The following is an 18360-nucleotide window of genomic DNA, read 5'->3' as shown; positions in this document are numbered from 1 at the left end:
ATACATCCTTTATTGTGTTGTCATCCTTTATACCACACTGGTGCTGTAAAGGACTTTTAAAGTCCTTTCAGATTTGGTTGTATGCCCAGGTAGAGGCCGTTTTCTATTGCCAGACTACTTTTAGGCAACATCGGTTTGAATGATTGATGCCTCTAATGTATATACTATCTTAGTGACAAGTAAGTCCCAAACCTGTAATCATTTTGAATTATGCACATTATTTGCATAATTTATTATGATATGAACACTTGAGGTTTCATTAAAATTCAAAGGTGGCTTTTTCCTCTTTAGTTAGGAGAAGTAGCAGAAATAAATGAAAAGTTGGGATAAGCAGAGTGGATTTTAGAAGCAATCAGTGTATGTAAGAGGAAACTTGGAAGGCACAAAATGGAATTAGAAGACATAAGGGCTAAAAAATAAATCAAAAAAATCACCACCCTAGTTAAAGAATTAGAAGACATAAGGGCTAAAAAATAAATAAATAAAATCACCACCCTAGTTAAAATCACTACAAGATCCCCTGTAGTATCTGGGCCTTGAGTGCATTTACCTCACATGTTGACAGATTCTATATAACCATGCCTGCCTTTCTCTCACTCTGTCATGCTGGAGTCAGACACAGGTCAGCATGAAAGACACAGGGCTCAGTGGAATTAACTCTTTATTCAAGGAAGCAACATACAACTCAGCAACCCTTCCCAGTAGGTCTTGCCTTCCACTCTTTCTAAGGCTCCTCCTCTCTCGGATGTTTCCCAAGGAATCTTAGACTTCCTTGTGTCTGCGTACCTCTGGCCTCTGTTCTGTTCTCCTCATTTTCCTGTGCATTATTGGAGGGGAGCTTGTCTCAGCAGAAAGGGGGGGGGGGAGCGTTCCCTGGATTCTTCAGCAGCCGCTTGCGCTCCTTCCTCTGTTTGGAGTCTGAACTGCTTTCTGCCACCAGCTCTTCCCGCTCACTAAACCCTGTCTCCCCTTCAGCATCCAACCCCTTTGCCCAATCTTCTCCCTCCCACCGCCAATCCCCAGGCTCTGAGCCTTCCTCTGGAGGTTCCCTTGGGGGTTCCGCAGCTGGTGTGTCCCACCATTCTTTGTCTAGCCAATCCCTGACACCCTCACTAACATTGCATCTCAATATATAGTTTAGTCACTGAACTATAACGATGCTCCCCAGATGTGTATGATTGCAGTCTTTGTGCCCTTTATTTTTTATTTTATCTGCTAAATAAATTCTTTTTATCTATTAATTAAAACATTTCCAACCAGCCCTATATCAATTGATCTTAGGGTGGGGTGCACGTATAAAATAGGGATAGCCAACACAGTGGTCTCCAGATGATGATGGACTCCAAGTCCCATCAGCCCCAACCAGTATCTGTCAAGGATGATGAGACATGAACAAAATCTGGAGGGTACCATGCCTGCTACCCAAATATAAAACAGTAATTCTACAAAGAGAACAAAAACACAGCCAGGCAGCAATAGTAGCCAGACACTAGGCAGATTCCAATACTAAACTGCAACCAATAAGATCCAAGTTATACGGTATTTATCGAGCATTGTGAAATGGGGAGGGAGAACAGAAGGTGGGGGAACTGCAAAATTCAGAGCCCTGCCAGGCACACAGCAGCAAATTGAAACATGCCCAGCTGCTTTTCATTATGTAACTATCAACATGTGGATAATCTGGGGCTTTTTAAACAGTGCTTCTTTAATCTCATTTCTGTACGTAAGGCTTGTTCACATACAAACCTATGGCTCAGGCTCACACAGTGACCCCTCCCTCCTTTGGTATTCCTGTGCAGCTATTCCCCACCCCACCCCAAATAAGCCTGACTTGTTTTTACATACAAACCTGAGTTTCTGTCTTAAAGCAAACTCTAGTTTGAAGCTGACTTGTTTGGAAACTGACTAGAGCTTGTTTTAAAGCACAATTTCTGGTTCCTATGTAACAACAAGCTAAGATACCTTGAAACTGAAAGTATCACAACAGACTTTTAATGACACGTTGGGTAAGGGGAGCACTCAATCCCAATGCTTCATGCTGGATCATTCTAGTTCTTGCACAGACTGTTAACCATAGCTTTTTGGAGTGAAAAATGAGGTGCTGGTATTCAGATCTTGTCATGGTTGTCAGCCCAAAATGGCTGCCATGGGCAGAAAGAAAGAAAAGGTGGCACTACTCCTTGCTGGTGCTAACCATGGTTTCATGCTACATGTGAATTGGCTAGAATGTGATCAAGACCAGATTATGGGTTTGCACATTTATTTGAATGCATGTCCAACCATGGCTTTATGATATAGAAAAAGACCCAGGGAGAACTTTGGGTGTTACCTCATGAAAGGGGAAGGGGAAGAAACAGAGAGGAAAACTTGTTCCTAACACCATTGCATTTATATAAAGTTAAAGCAAGAGAAATAAAATTAGAATCGACTCCATATATCAATCACATTTGGCCAATGATGCGTGCACACACAAAGGTACCCCTGACCATTAGGTCCAGTCTCGCACACAAATAATTATTAAGTTACTTATCAAACCTTTATTAGGCATTGTGCAAATAAAACCATAAAAGAGGAAATAACATATAAAAGCTTTGAGATATATATAAAAGGCAGCAGTTGGCTACATACATATATATATATATACATATAAAATCAGTGGTTTTCGTTGTTAACCTGCTCCTTGGAGGACTGCTACCAAAAACTCGGCTACCCCCGCCGTTACCCTTTGGTCGACGTCGGATAGGCAGAATCCCACACATTCACCTTGCTGGGGTTCCAGACCACCCAAAAGAGGGGACAGCACGCGTTGACGTGGGATACTGTACAATGGGCAATGAAAGAGAATATGCTCTACAGTGTCCGGGACATTCATAGAACATCTGCAGAATCTCTTGTTTCTAGGAATGTTTTGATATCTTCCCCTGACAAATGCTGAGGGAAAAACATTCAAACGGGCCAGCATAAAACTACTACTCCCATAATCGAGGCACAAGTGCTAATTGATAGAAAGGTGGAGCTGCTGGAGGAATGCTGCCTAATGACTGCTCAAACAGTTCAAAAAATCTTTGAGCAATTACAAAACATCTCCAAGAAGCTGGATAACCCAGATAAAAGGAGGCAACTCACTCCCTTTTTGCCATCCTTAATAAGCCCTGGAGACAAACAGAACAAATACAAATTTATACCTCTAAACCAACCAAAAACCAGAGGAAGCCCCCCTCACTCAGTCAACCTGATACTGAGGCCATGTGAGATTGTTCTCCACATTTTTCCATACAGAGGGCCCCTACCTTACTGGGAGTCATCCTTCTGGGCCAGACACCATTATTAAGTTAATAATTGCTAGGAATTGTTGAACTTTTAAGCGTTCTACTGATTTTTTAAAATTTGTGGTCTTTCTAATCCGAATCTTCAATGCGGAGCTAGCACTTAACTTCTCAGCATCAACATGGACCTGCAACTCAAAAGCTCTTCATTTTCCACATTAACAGCCCAATTCTCTGTACACTTACTCACTAGTTTATAACTCTTAGAAATGAGGCTGCAGCATGTCAGATACCTTTAACTGTACAACTATTGATTTAATATTATAATAAAATAAGACTATACTTGTATGAGAAGAATATATTAATAATAATCTGTTGCTTCAGTTACTTGTCATAATGCCACCATCCAATTTAGAATGCTTCTGCCAGAATAAAATTTCCATCCCTATGGTCTTGTTACACCCTTCTCTTTAACCTCCTGACTAGCTCTTTTCTGCTTCAGCTTACAAATTCCATCCCCCAATGAAATATCTTTGGAGATATCCATTAGATGTGTTCTGAGGTGAGCCAACTTCTCTAGTTCAAATAGATGTTAGGGTGCTCATCCAACTGGATGATGCAATTGGCAGTCCTGCCTAAGGTGTTATATATCATCAGTAATGATGCTTCAAACTGCTTGCATTTGTTGCTATTATAATTATTGTAAAGGACATTGTGTGCCTGTTCGGCGTGTTATTCCCCACCCCTTATTCGGCTAATCAGATACCTTATTTAGATTTTCTTAAAGCAATCGTCTAAGCCCCATTTAACAACATGACCAAGTATTTTCTGAACTGAAAGATCTTCGTTGGGCAACAGATCATTACACATGGCCTAATATGAGAGTTCTCAAACTGTTAAAAGCCAATCAAGCTGAAAAACAGTGGTCATATATCTTGTTGTGAGCTTTAACAAATCTATGACCCATTGATTTCTACAGTAATAAAATGAAATATTTGCTGTGTGCTGATTATTTATGCTTGTTCTATTTAATTGTAGTTTGAAAATGAGATCATCACAAAGCTGGATCATGAAGTAGAAGGAGGCAGAGGAGATGAACAGTATAAAGTGTTATTTGACAAAATGTAAGTGTTGGTTTAGCAGTGGGATTTGTCTTAGAACATAGTCAAGAGAGATACCAATAAGATTATAATGAATTTAGGAGCCTAGGAATAATTAAAATATGTTAATGATACAAAATATTTAAAATTACACCTTAGTTAAGTTCCTGCTCCCGAGTGTGATTAACAATGTTTTTGTAATTATATTTTCAGTCTCCTGGAACACTGTAGAAAACATAAGTACCTTGCCAAAAATGGTGAAAATTTTGTTAAACTTGTGGTTCGCTTGATGGAGAGACTTCTGGATTACAGAACCATTATGCATGATGAAAACAAGGAAAACCGCATGAGCTGTACTGTCAATGTGCTGGTGAGTGAGAAGAAATGAACTGGCTGAATTTAGCGTGGCTGCTGAATTTGTAAATGTAACAGTGGGGTCTTGCTAGGAAACATACCTTTTATTATTTTAGCAAGTTAAGAACAACAACCACAACCAATTTTAAAGAGAAACGTCATGAAATTACATGTACATAGTCTTAATAGGAAGAATAGAACTGTTATGATGTTTGACCAAAGCTATTCATTAAAAAAAAAAATCAAAAGCGGATTTGCACAATTTTACAATCAGTGTGGCCCAAGTGTTCAGAAATTCAGATAAATATGAAAGCTTTTATCTAAGGATGAGGACGCGAGATGAACTTAGGTGTTCAGAAAAGTTTGATAATCAAAGTTTTATATCATTGGGCTTCCTCACGACATACTTGATGCTTTAATAAGCTTAGAAATACTTGCAGAATATGCAACTTACTGTTGAAAACTATATCTCTAATTGGTATTTGTACTTCATGAGTGTACTGTTGGTAAACTGAGCTATCATTTAAGAGGCTATCCGCCTCATTATTTAACTTTTGTGTCAGTAGTAGTGCTATTACTTAATTTGGGGAGGGGAGAGAGTCCTTGGAAGCAGCTATTGATCATGATCTGTAGAGTGAAATGTGGGTTGCTTTTAGAAGAGACTGCCTGCTTTTCTGAGTAGAATTAGAGTGACAAGATTCTGCCTGTTGGAAACTTTACAAGATTTTTTGTTTTTAAGGCACTAGGATTGCTTCCATTGCTTTTTCAAAAGTTATAAAGGAAATTAGAGCAATTTATCAAACCGGAAAAGTTTAAGAGGTTTATTTTTCTAGCTCTTCTCTATAACTTGTATTTGTTGCAAGTTGTTTGCCTCTATTTTCAATTCCCCAGATCCTCACTTCTGAAGTGTATTAATCCATTTGCAGCATGGGTTTGCTGTCATAATCCATCTAAGTACACTACAAATGCAAGGAAAAGAAGATCCAGTGATAAAATCTAACTTCAGTAAAATAGCCTGGTTATGAAAAAATGACAAGAGTCCTGTGGCACCTTTAAAGTGTGTGGGCTTTTAGAGCTACAGGCTACTTTGTTAGATACATGAAGAAGAATCTTCATAGGCTTATGTACAGTGCAGAAGAAACATCAGTGCATGCAAAGGATACAGCGAGCAGGTGGACATGAGGCTTTACTAAGTTGGTCTGTTAGCAAATTGTGTCTCAAATGAGAGATACTTCATAATCACACTATTGGGGGATTTTCTTCCAAGGCAATTTCCACCTTCAGGATCGTTATTTTCCATAAGAGTGGCCCGTTGTTGATGGAATTACTGTAGCATAAAGTATACTTCACTTTCAGATTTCACTCTGAATTCCATCTCAGTCTGTAGAGGTTGAAAACGTTCATCAAGTTCTTGCTATACTGAAAGTTAGAAGGTGTGACAGCAGGAGAAACATGCATTCTTTTTATTAAGTGAATTATTCCTTACCAAATTAAGCATGCAAAGTGCTCTGTTATTTTCTTTCTCATTAATCCTCACAACAGTCCTGTCAAGTTTTTTTTTTAAAACTCCAGTACTTAAGAAAGTATTAGATTCAAGAATGTATGATTTATTACCAAAACTACTTTGAAATTTGAAATTTCATTTTAGCACATTATGATGTTTTGTACATTAGAAAGCCGAGAAAAGCTAATGGTGTATGACTTGAAAATGCCCTGCCCTGAAAATACTGAATCTCTGCAGTGAAATGTAAAGTACTATTTGCAGATTTCACAGTTATAAGAATGTATGAGCTCCTTTAACCAGGAGCAAGTTTCATGTCACAGTTTGAGGCTAATGTTACGTGGCTATGAGTTTCTAATGTAATAAATATGCCTAATATATGTATGGCTCGCTGACAAATCTCTAATGTCTTTTCTTTTCTTTTCTTGTTCCAGAATTTCTACAAAGAGATTGAAAGAGAAGAAATGTACATAAGGTTCGTAAACCTAACTTTATTAGACACTGTGTTTCTTATAAAGCAAGAGGGCTGTGGGATTGCACTAATAAAAGGAACAGCTATCTGTTCTGCGCACATGAGTCTGTAAGATTAATTAAATGTGTTCTTTCGTTCATATGCCCAATATACAATTTGCATTTCTGACTGTTCCTACAATCTTCAAAACTGAGTCTGTGTTCTGTTAAGAGAAATGCTAGGATTGGTGTGGCTCCTCCTGTTTTTTATAATTAGGTTGATTTTTAAATGTTTAAATATTTAGAATATTGTATATTTTAGGTATATATATCCATGTCTAATCTCATGGATTGCTTTCACACCACTTTTCTCCAGAATGGAATCATTTGTTCGCTTAAGGTTGTATCCCACATGAATCATACTTAGAGTAGACCCATTAAAATTGATGGACATAACTTAGGTCCATTACTTTCAATAAGTCTGTTATGAATAAAACTTACTTTTAAATAGAGAATCCAAGCATTAGTGATTAGTTGCTTCCCTGTCTTTTCTATTTGTCTTCTCATTTTCCCTGCCCCAACCTGGGGTTTTTTTGTAATTAAAACACAGCTGTACTGGATAAAACCTGAATTTACGTTTCTCCCTTCTACCAGCCTTCTAAGTAGCTATTTTCCCTCTTTCTCCTCTTCTTTCATAGGCACTGTTGCTTCTCGCATACTGGCCCTTTTATTTTATTTTGTTCCCCCCCCCCTTCACAGAAATTGTTTCTGTTCGTTGCTTAGGGGTGCGGGGGGGGGTGTTTTAATTACTTGTTTCCTCTTTGCAGCTAGACTGATTGCTCATTAATTTTTATTGTACTTTTTATTGTCCCAACTGCATTCTCCCATTCTCTGGTGGGTAGCAAAATCTTGTATCCCCAGGATAGGCTACTAATTACCAAAAGGTTTGTTATACCATCTGACTACATTCCTTTGAGCAAATCTTCAGAAAGGTATAGAACATATTTGAGATAAAGCCTTTTATGCATTTGTAGTTTCCATTTTGACCATGCATATGTTAAGAGCAATTTTAGTGATTTTTTAAAAATAGTTTTCTTTCCCCTTTAACAGTACAATCCTATGCATGTCTGCTCAGAAGTAAGTTTCATTGAGATCACTGGGACATATTTCCAGGGAAGAGTGTATAGGATTGTAGCCTTAGTTGTGGTAGCAATTTAGCTATGGAGTGGCCAGTGGTTTTCTTGGAGGGCTTCTTGAAACAACAAATTAACTGCCCATTTTAGGAAACACACACATTTATACCAACATCATAACTTTTTTGTTGCAAATCTCCAGACACCAAGCTATCAAAAAAGAGTTTCAGTTTTATAGACACTGAAGTTACAACCTTATAAAATGCACAAGTACATTATTGTTTGTTGTTGAGTTTCTTGACATGCTGTGTGCTACATACTGATCAGATGAAATAAAATAAAATATGAGTTTTAAAGTACATCAGTTATATGTTGTTCTATTTGAGCATAGGAATCTTAACTGCTAAGCCCTTTGACCTTGTTTTATGACATTACTGAGAATTTATTTTAATTTTTTACTTGTAGGTATTTGTACAAGCTTTGTGACCTGCACAAAGAATGTGATAACTACACTGAAGCTGCCTACACTTTACTGCTGCATGCAAAGCTGCTTAAGGTATAATAGTTCGAATGTACTGTCTTTAAGCATTTGTTTTGCAAGCTGCAAGATCGCTGAGTCTGAAACACTCCCTTGTAAAATGCACTAAATGATTCAGAAAAATTGAAAGTTTAGGTCTAGAATTGCAGCATTTTTGTGGGACAAACAAAATATGAATGTGGATTGTTAGTCAAGGTGTGCTTTGTCATCTGCTGCCTACCAGCACTGTATAACATTTGAAGGGCCTGGGTTGGTGAAGAAACTTCCCATACAGTTGTCAGTGTTGATGAGATTCAGAACTAGAGAACTTACTGTTTTTCTAAGTCAAAATACTAAGGAGAATTTGGAGTTGCCTGAGGGGCTGAAACAAGGGAAGAAAGTGGGGGGGGGCAGTTTTTGAGATTGAATATTTAGCTTAAAATAGGACTATTGGACACAGTGGAACTCACTTCTGAGTAAGCATGTGTAGGATTGTACCGTGAAACTAGTGAACTGTCTAACCATGGTCGTAGGAGGAGGATTTGAGTGCAGGAACCTTTTGTGCTCCATAGAAAACAACTGTGGTCAAGCTATCTTGATCCAGGAATTGTCATAGTTATCCTACCAACCTAGTTTTCTTACCAGCTACCAAGGACACCTTCTTCTCCAGCAACAAAGCTGGATCCTGACCAAAAATATAATAAACATTATAAATACATCATCAATAAATCACTGTTTGCCATTATTTGCCATATCTTCATTTGCAGAACTATACAATAAACAAATTCATAATACTAAAAACACCTCAGACCTATTAGATCTCTGGTGGTAGACAAACTTTTCCGCACATCTTCTGATACGATAACTTAAATATGAAACAGCCCATTCTCTTATCTACTGCTTAATTCAGAGAACTCAATATCTTTTTGATACTGAATTCATCAACAGAAGGGGGAGCGAGATAATTTTCAGAGATTCCTCCCTAAAAGATGCTCTAAACATACCCTCAACCATCCAAACCAAATTTTGATGCAGTACAGATGCCTGCAGAATCACCAGAAATTTTCTCCTTCCTCCATTCTGCTGACTGATGTCTTGTGGAGCCGTATTGAACCAGAGGAGGTTTCTAGTTAAGCTAGATATGTTCTGTTAAGACAAAATAATTACTTTTTCCAATCCTTTTTGCATTGTACATTCATGGGACAAGCACAATATGCTTCAGTTGTAGAAGTATATTTCTGTAGATTCTTCTCACTTCTATTTTTCACTTCTATTTTTTTTAATGCAATGAATTGGGAAAAACACATTGAACAGCATAACTTGCTTATAAAAAGTTTTTCCTCCATAAGGGGATTTTTCCAGTAAATACATTTTGAGTTATTTAAAGAAGTGATAGTTATCTCTAACTATTTTGCTCTGAGGAGTTTGCATGTGCTTAGGCAGAAAATTGATTCACAGTGGGTATATGTTATTCCCTTGCCCAAATAATAGATTTGTTCAAGACATTTTTCTCCACAGCAAGGTGCCTTTGTGTAGCATTGTCCCATCTAGATTTCTGAAGAATTCCAAACCCCCAGTGGTCTAAGCACCACTAAGACAGCCTTACAGAACTAACACAGCCTTATAAATTACCTATGTGCACAGACTTTTGTATTTGATAAGATACCATATAATACTGGATCAGGATGTAGACATGGAGAAATAAGCAAACGGACAAAGCCATATACAGTGGTACCTTGGTTTACGAACTTAATCTGTTCCGGAAGTCCAATCTTAAACCAAACAGTTCTTAAACCAAGGCATGCTTTCCCATAGCAGCGTGGGACTCAATTTACAAATGGAACACACTTGACAGGAAGCAAACACGTTCTTATTCCAAGGCAAAGTTCACAAACCAAAACACCTACTTCTGGGTTTGCAGCATTCTTAATCCAAGTTGTTCATAAACTTAAGCTGTTCTTAAACCAAGGTACCACTGTAGTTGGAATGCAGTATTGAAGATGATGTTTCTTTACGTTCCCAAATGCCATAGCTCGGTTAGTAGAGCATCTGCCTTGTCTAGGTTCAGTCTCAGACCTCTCCAGATAAGGCTGTCTGAACCACTGACAGTCAATATCAACAGTACTGAGCTAGTCTGACAGGTGTAAGGCAACTTGCTATGTTTCTGTGCTCTGTTGGCCCTTTTAATGTGAATCTCTCAGGATCCCTTTTGGTTGGGTTCCAGTTAAACAAAGACATCTTGTGATGAGGTAGTTGTGAAATAAGCAGTTGTAGGGTTTGCTTGTCCTTGGCATATTTTGGAATTTTGGGACCCTTGGAAGGCAGAAAACAGAAATACAGTGGTACCTCGGGTTACATACGCTTCAGGTTACAGACTCCGCTAACCCAGAAATAGTGCTTCAGGTTAATAACTTTGCTTCAGGATGAGAACAGAAATCGTGCTTCGGCGGCGCAGCGGCAGCAGGAGGCCCCATTAGCTAAAGTGGTGCTTCAGGTTAAGAACAGTTTCAGGTTAAGTATGGACCTCCGGAACGAATTAAGTACATAACCCGAGGTACCACTGTAAAGAAAAACGTAATATTCAGAACAAGCTCCATTGGTGGCATTGCCTAGTATTGAAAAGCTATAGTAAATGATACTGTGCATCTTTAGACAATATTCCATATTTCTACTTGTTTGGAACAACTGATTGATTCCCAAAAGAATAGTTCTAGACAGAAAATTAAAGGAATAGAAACATATGCCATTCAGTTGTAACAAAGAAGTATAGATGTAGAACATTGTCCTACGAAACATTAGATCAGGTTTTCAGACTACTAGGCCTTCCAAAAAAATAGTTGTAAACAGAAGGTTAAAGGTGTAGATGCATAACTTCAGCACAGTAGTCTCTTGAATCTTGAAATTAGCCAGCCATTCTATCGGAACAGAACCAAACATTTGGCGATATTGGAGTGTTCTGTAGAATATTGAATTATGAAGCAGAAGCCCCCTTTCTAACTCATCAATATTTCTAGATAGTAGTGAAAGTAATTTTCTGATGGGGATAATGTTATGTGCAACATGCCCTTGTATAATTCATTTCAAAAATAGCTGGTATGAACACTGGTAGCCACTGATTTATTTTGATGCTTCTAGAAGAAAATATTTAAGGGGGGAAATTAAAGGTACAAAGATTTAGTATAGGACAAACAGGATGCATTAGGGGGGTGGGAATGAATAGATAGCAGCCTAAGCTTGTTAATGTAGCAGTAGAAAAAGTGTAGAGCATATTTGTAGGACCTATACAAAGACATTTTCAAGTTTATATACTCATATTTTCTGAAATTGATTTGTAAGTCTTTTATTTAAAAAAGAGAGAGAAAATGTCAATGATATTCAGGTGACACTTAAAAGATAAAGCTGTCACTGAAGAGCTTTTATTAAAAGTGTGTGCGGTTTTTTAAATTGCTAATGAGAGGTACAATGTGCAGGGAAAGAAATCATGAAGATAGGCAGCCTAACCCTTTGCATATTAACTCAGTCCCTTCTGAGTTTAGTACAGTTTACTCCCAGCTAAGCATCCATAAGATTGGGATCCAATGATGACCCCATGTACCTTTACAGAGAATTGTATTCTGTATATTAATCTTGAGGAGTGTTGTGCAAGCGAAGCTTTCATTATTTTTAAGTGGCTGATTGGCTACACATTTCAAAATTTGTTTGTTTGTCTACTCATGTATATCCCACCCTTCTTCCCAAGAGTAAACCCAGGATCGATTCAAACATAAAGTAATAAAATATTTTAAAACTATGAAATCCAGGCACATGTGAAACAACAGCAGTTAAAAACCCACAGTGCAAGAGTTGTGCAAAGGTTGCCAGATAAAAACGTTTTGATTTCTACTCCAAAATGGTCAGAATGGAGGACTGCCTGATTTCTCTCAGTGGGATATCAATAAACAGGGTACCACCACTGAAAGTGCCCCATCCTCTGTCACCATCCTCTTTCTCTCTCCATCTGATGAGGACATGTTGACATTCTCCTCCAGATTACAGCAGGTACATACAGTCACTTGGGTCATATAAAGCTTAGTACGCAAGTACTGACCCCTTGAATCTGGCCCATAGCTCACATGCAGGCAAGTCAGTGCTTTGAGGATTGCAGTGATATGAACCTCTAGGCAAATAGCAGAAAATTAAATAAATGTCACTTTATTCTGTTTCAATGGCTTTCCGTTACAAATTTGAATTATAAACCAGATATGTTAAGCACATCATTTTCCAAGCAGAGGAATTGAAAAGTAAGACATGGCAAGTTTTAAAATATAGCAGTATATTTCATACATAGAACATTAGGCCAAATCATGTTCTCTTCCTGAATTCCTCTCTTTATTTAATTGAGGCTACAACACAATACCTCTATCATGCATAGAAGCGTAATGAATTTCAATTTTATAATGATTCTACTGCTGCCTTATAAAATTTCAAAATCAAGATAAGTTTCTTAATTTGCTGCTGTTAATTACTTGAAGTCAGATACCTGGAAAAATAACAGCTTTCTCCTTGCTGAATGTAAGACTTAATTAAAAAGTAAAAAGAGCATTAGCTCTAACCTATAAATCAGACAGGCTTGCTGTGTTTAAAATGGTATAGTGTTATTCCATTGCTGATTTTAAAATAATGCAGGATCTTTTTCAAGTAGGATAAAAGCACCACCACTCTCCTCGCCCCCCCCCCATTACACAAACACAAACACACCATTATTGAAGTCTACAGAAGTTTGATTCTGTTAACTGTGGTCACTGATGTCTTTTTCTATTAACTGAATGGCATATATTATCCACTATGCCTTTGACAGTTTTTTCAACTTGTGGTGGCCTGAGCCATTTGCAAAGCTCTTGAGGACAAGAACGTTCCATGTTGATGAGCCCCTTCTGTAATTCCATCCGTAACTTTTTTCTTTCCTCTATACGCCCACATTACATCTGCCTCTTTTCCTTTTGCGTCTTACAGTTCTTTATACTCATATTGACATCACTCAGTGCTGCAGGCTCTTTTGCAATGTAAAACTGAGTACACTGAGCAAGAATGCAAGGTCATTTTATTTGAAAGAGCTTTTTATTTAGCCCCTGCTCTGGTAGGTTAAGTCTTTTCTGGTCTGTGGTTGATCAGTTAACCTGAATGTGTGAAGAGCGGTTGGTTGGTTGCAAAAGTGGGTGATAACTCCAAGGTGTCAACACTGATGTCCTATTTCCCACCTACAAAACAACTTACGAATCCATCACATGGGCTTTAAAATAGAGCACAGTTATAGGTACATCATTTACCTGTTATTCCCTTCTTTTTCTCCATGGATTAATTTAGTGGTCAGAAGAACCATGCGCAGCGCATCTTACACAGAGGGATGGATACCAGGCGGCCACACAAGGACAACTAAAAGATCAGCTCTATCAAGAAATTATCCATTATTTTGACAAGGGCAAGGTAATAAGGAAGCATGTTCCATTGCTTTTACTGCAAAATTGCAAGCTACAAATGTGCCAAAATGACAAAGAAAGAATTCATCAAATGACCTTCCGTGAGCTCTCAAGTTGAGATTTGCAAAGTTTTTTTATAAAGAAACCGGAATCTAGAGCCTAATTACGATGACAGGAGATACATAAAGCGTTGAATAAACAGAAAGGGCATAGATTAGTGTGCAATTTACCAGGAAGGAAAGGCACATCTTATTCTAAAGGGATTTATTTATGATAAGCTGATACTGGTAAAAACAGTGAGAGTTTAATGCAGGGGGCAGAGTAAGATGGCATGACCAATTAGCCATCTAATTGGCAGCTCCTATTATAGTTGCTCTATCCAGCTGGTAGCTTTAGGACTTCCCACAGCAATTAAAAAAGGGCTGTGTCCAATGATGTCCCAATACTGAAGTAATGCTCTTGGATTCAGACAGAGGGGCAGGAGGTGATTTTCAGAAAGCAAAAAACTCTGCCTCAGGGGTTGTGATGAGCCACGTCTGCTTGTCCCAAGATTCACTTTGGGGCAAGGAAGATGGTGGAAGAAGAGAAGGAAGGAGCTTTTTCAAGTTTTTGTTTAGAATGCTCAGGTGGCCTCACTGACAAGTGCCAGGAGTTTTGTATATGGAAGCAAAGAAGAATGAGTCCCCCACACTCCTACATACACATATAGGTATTTACTTTGCAGAGATTAGTTTGTGACTAATTAAAGTGCACATGGGCTCAAGTCAAGTCTGTGAATATGCTTGGGGAATTGCTAGTGGCAAGTGTGCAGCAGATCGACATGAAGTGGACAGACCTAGGGTCAGATCCCTTCTCAGTCAGTAAGCTCACAACATGACCCTGAGCCAGTCTAAGCTACCTTATACACTCAAGATAATATACTGGGTGGTTCTGGTTATGAAATGGAGTGCTCGTTCTGAGGATTTTCCTAATGCAATGTAATTGTGAGTTCCTTGGACTTTTAGATGAAAAGCAGGATACAAACAGGATATAATAATCAGTAAATGGTTTGAGAGACAGCAGAAGTATTCAGTGTGTCATGTGAAGCTTGACATGAAACAAGCTAAAAGGAGGGGCACAGATTTGAAATATGTCATTGCTTGTGGGATGGGGTGTTATGAAACCAGCAGGACACCACAGTATTTTTGCAGCATTTCTGTTTCTAATTTCTTCAGCTTTTAAAGGGAAAATCAGCTCCAAAGTCCATGTTATTTTAAATACAGACTTGTGCAGTTCTGCTACCATGGAACTAATTGGCTGTTTATGAGCAGCAGGCAAAATACCTGTTTACTATGCTTTCACCATGCATGGCTCTACAAAATGAGAAATTCACAGTTTGCAAAAACACTGTTTTGTAGAACAATATGGTTTTGGTTTTAACACCAATTGTGGGTATTAATGGAAAACGGAAAGTAAATGTCGGTTTGTTAAAGAACTGCTGAACATTTGCTTTGTATCCTTTTCGGTTCCATTTTAGAAAGATAAGCAAAATCTGTACTATTCTTATCTGTGTTGTCAGCATTCAAGGAACAATTTTTAGAGCTCCTAATTGTTTACAGAGGTTCTCGAATTTTCTGACTGAAAATCCACATTATCTGCCTTGCGTTCTATGTTCCTTAGTACACAGGAAAAATATGTGCAGATTGAGTCCATACCTGGGGAACATTGGCAGTAAATGGAAACAAGTATATTTTAAATGGGCCAAAAAGAAAATTAAATGCGCAGGGACACCTTTGCTCAGGGATGTCAGGTATTGACTTTGTGAGCTTATAGTTTAAATATATAAGAAAAGGTATAAGCTGCTTTACAACCCTGAAAATAGACTCCAAAGCAGTTTATAATCTAATTTAAAACAAAAAAACCTGTACAAGAACCATACCAGTGGTCTATCTTGGAGTCTCAAATTTCAATGGCACCCTGGATGATGCCAAAATCTGGTGCCCCCCCCTTTCACCTTCTGTTGAGCTTCATAGTTGTGGCACCCCAGAAACTCTGCACCTGGTGCGACCAAACTGGTTGTGTTCCCCTAGATCGGCCTTTGGCCACACAGCAATAAAACCACTACCTGGCACAATTCAAAGGGTTGCCACTACTTGGTCTGTGGAGTTTTCTTTTTTAACTCCCATAGCTTCCCCACAGGGATTATGGCCAGAAAATAAAAGTCCTGATGATGCAAGAAAGATCATTCCTTCCTTTCAAGGTCATACAGTGTTGGGGCATGACTGCATGTTTACTTCCAAAACCGTGGCACTAGACACATGGGCTGGTGTCTCTTCCTCATCCTCTTTGCTGGCTTATAGCAAGGCTGTTTGCTCGCTTTATAGCAACATCTTGGAAGCTAGCGGCCAAGAGCAGAGCAGACCAAGACTGGAGAAAACCTTTGTGGGTGAAGCTGCATTTGGCTACTTGGCGTGACATTGTATTTTTAGTAAAATGTATTCACAGGCCTTTAATATGCTAGGCCATATATGTTTGAGACTGAGAGAACTTGTGAGGTGTGGGGAGCTCAATTCAAGTGTAGAATTAAAAGTTGAATGACAAAAGAAAAGGACTAGTAGAATAGAAAATAAAGATTTAAGGCTGCATTGCTTGCTATAGAGGGCAGGATATATTCATCCTCTATTCTTCTTCTGTGTGTGTTTCCATGTGCTTCTTGAAAATGCCCTGGATTTTAGTCTTAAATTTCTCACAGTTTAATCAGTGTTTGGCTACTGAATTCTCTCTGTTGTTGAAAACGCAGGTACTAATGCAATCTGTAGTCAGGTATTTCTCAACAACACTTAACACTAAAGGTACTGCTACGTCATGCTGGCAATTGAGAAATTATTTTCCCCTTCACATTAACCTGCTCCTTCCACAGTTCACACGTCGCTCCTTTCCCCAATGTTTCACCCTCCTGACACACCGTATCATCATCTTAAATCATGTAAAATGTTAAATTCGGGAAGGCTTGACGTGGCTATGCAAAAACACTGTGCTCTTAACACTGAAAATGCAGCCCCAACAGTAGATAGTCTGGTTTATTATTTCTGATTCCCCATCTTATGAAACTAAACGTGGGTTAGAACCATGTAATGAACTTTCAAGGCAAGTACAGTTATTTGTAGGGGGCATTCTTCAAACAACAGGAGGAATATTTAATTCTTCTCCCTTTTCTAAACAACCCGTTATCCACCTGCCAGAATTATTGTCTTTCCTTGAACCTAGATGGGAAGAAATGGCTTGGAAAACTGCTAGGCATCAGCCCTGCAGCCCCATGTATCCATCCCCACACATGCTCCCTCAGCTCCTGCAAAGCAAAGTATTGGTGGATATGTAGTTCCAGCATACATTAGCTCTCCCTTAAGTGATTCTTTTCCTACTAAGACTCAAAATTCTCTACTAAAAGGCTACTACATATATGCAGGCCTTGCACCAACGAACCACCTTTACTCCAGATAATTCAGAAGTAATTAACCTTCCATTTGTAATCCCTGCTTAACATGCTGGATGTGGCTTTGGTTACCCTGTAAATGAGATGTATAGGAAGGAAGAAGCTGAAGAATTGAACTGTAGGAAAACAGGAAGAGATTAGTATAACAGTGCACATATTAAGGCTGAGTATAAAGACTCCCATTGCCAGGAACTGATCATGTTGTTGTTGTTGTTGTTGTTATTTATTAATTAATACCCCGCCCATCTGGCTGGGTTTCCCCAGCCACTCTGGGTGGCTTCCGACCAAATATTAAAAACAATACAGCGTCAGACATAAAAAGCTTCCCTAAACAGGGCTGCCTTCAGTTGTCTTTTAAAAGTAAAATAGTTGTTTATTGTCTTGACATCTGCTGGGAAGGCGTTCCACAGGGCAGGTGCCACTACCAAAAAGGCCCTCTTCCTGGTTCCCTGTAACCTCACTTCTCGCAGCAAGGGAACCGCCAGAAGGCCCTCGGTGCTGGACCTTAGTGTCCGGGCTGGATGATGGGGGTGGAGACGCTCCTTCAGGTATACAGGACCGAGGCCATTTAGGGCTTTAAAGGTCAGCACCAACACTTTGAATTGTGCTCAGAAACTTACTGGGAGCCAATGAATATCTTTAAACGGTGACAGTGGTTTCATACAAAACATCAGATTGAGAGTGCTAGTCAGGAGCATATTAAACAAAACTTTTCCTGCAGGATAAGGTTAATGGACCATAAGCAGATTTTTGTGTGTGTATGGAAACTTGTATAAGGATTTGAGTGGCATGTTAGGAAGTTTTTCTAACAAGAAGGAAGAAAATCTCACTTATCAACAGCTAGGTCGGAGAGCATAAAAATAGTAAGAAAAGAGAGACCACTTTAATTGCTGTTTTATGAGGTTGTCATTGGGGAAGGTGATTCAGGAAATCCAGCTAGATTTGTGAGACATAGACATTTTGCTTGAGAAGTCCAATTGAGAATCCTACATCCAAATATATATAATATGAGAAAGCTAAATTAGATGTGTTTAAAAGACTGACTTCCTGAGAGTGCTCTTCATTCCATCGTTTGCTCGTGTTGATTAGAAATCTACCGAGATTCTCTAAT

General features: G+C 38.7%; 1 protein-coding gene across 2 annotated transcripts in view; it reads left to right on the top strand.

Annotated features, from left to right (window-relative positions):
- The window catches only part of DOCK1 (dedicator of cytokinesis 1), a 365804-nt gene that overhangs the window by 297620 nt on the left and 49824 nt on the right, over positions 1 to 18360 (top strand). For both annotated transcript variants that reach the window (XM_083506102.1, XM_083506101.1), the window contains exons 34-38: positions 4305 to 4390; positions 4580 to 4736; positions 6656 to 6696; positions 8270 to 8360; positions 13665 to 13784. In XM_083506102.1, the coding sequence (XP_083362228.1) occupies positions 4305 to 4390; positions 4580 to 4736; positions 6656 to 6696; positions 8270 to 8360; positions 13665 to 13784 (495 nt within the window). The remainder of the gene's footprint in view (positions 1 to 4304; positions 4391 to 4579; positions 4737 to 6655; positions 6697 to 8269; positions 8361 to 13664; positions 13785 to 18360) is intronic.

The sequence above is a fragment of the Podarcis liolepis genome, assembly GCF_965112155.1.
Source record: "Podarcis liolepis genome assembly, chromosome: 5".
NCBI lineage: Eukaryota > Metazoa > Chordata > Lepidosauria > Squamata > Lacertidae > Podarcis > Podarcis liolepis.
The sequence above is the reverse complement of the archived record's forward strand: the minus strand, read 5'-3'. Positions and strand labels throughout refer to the sequence as shown.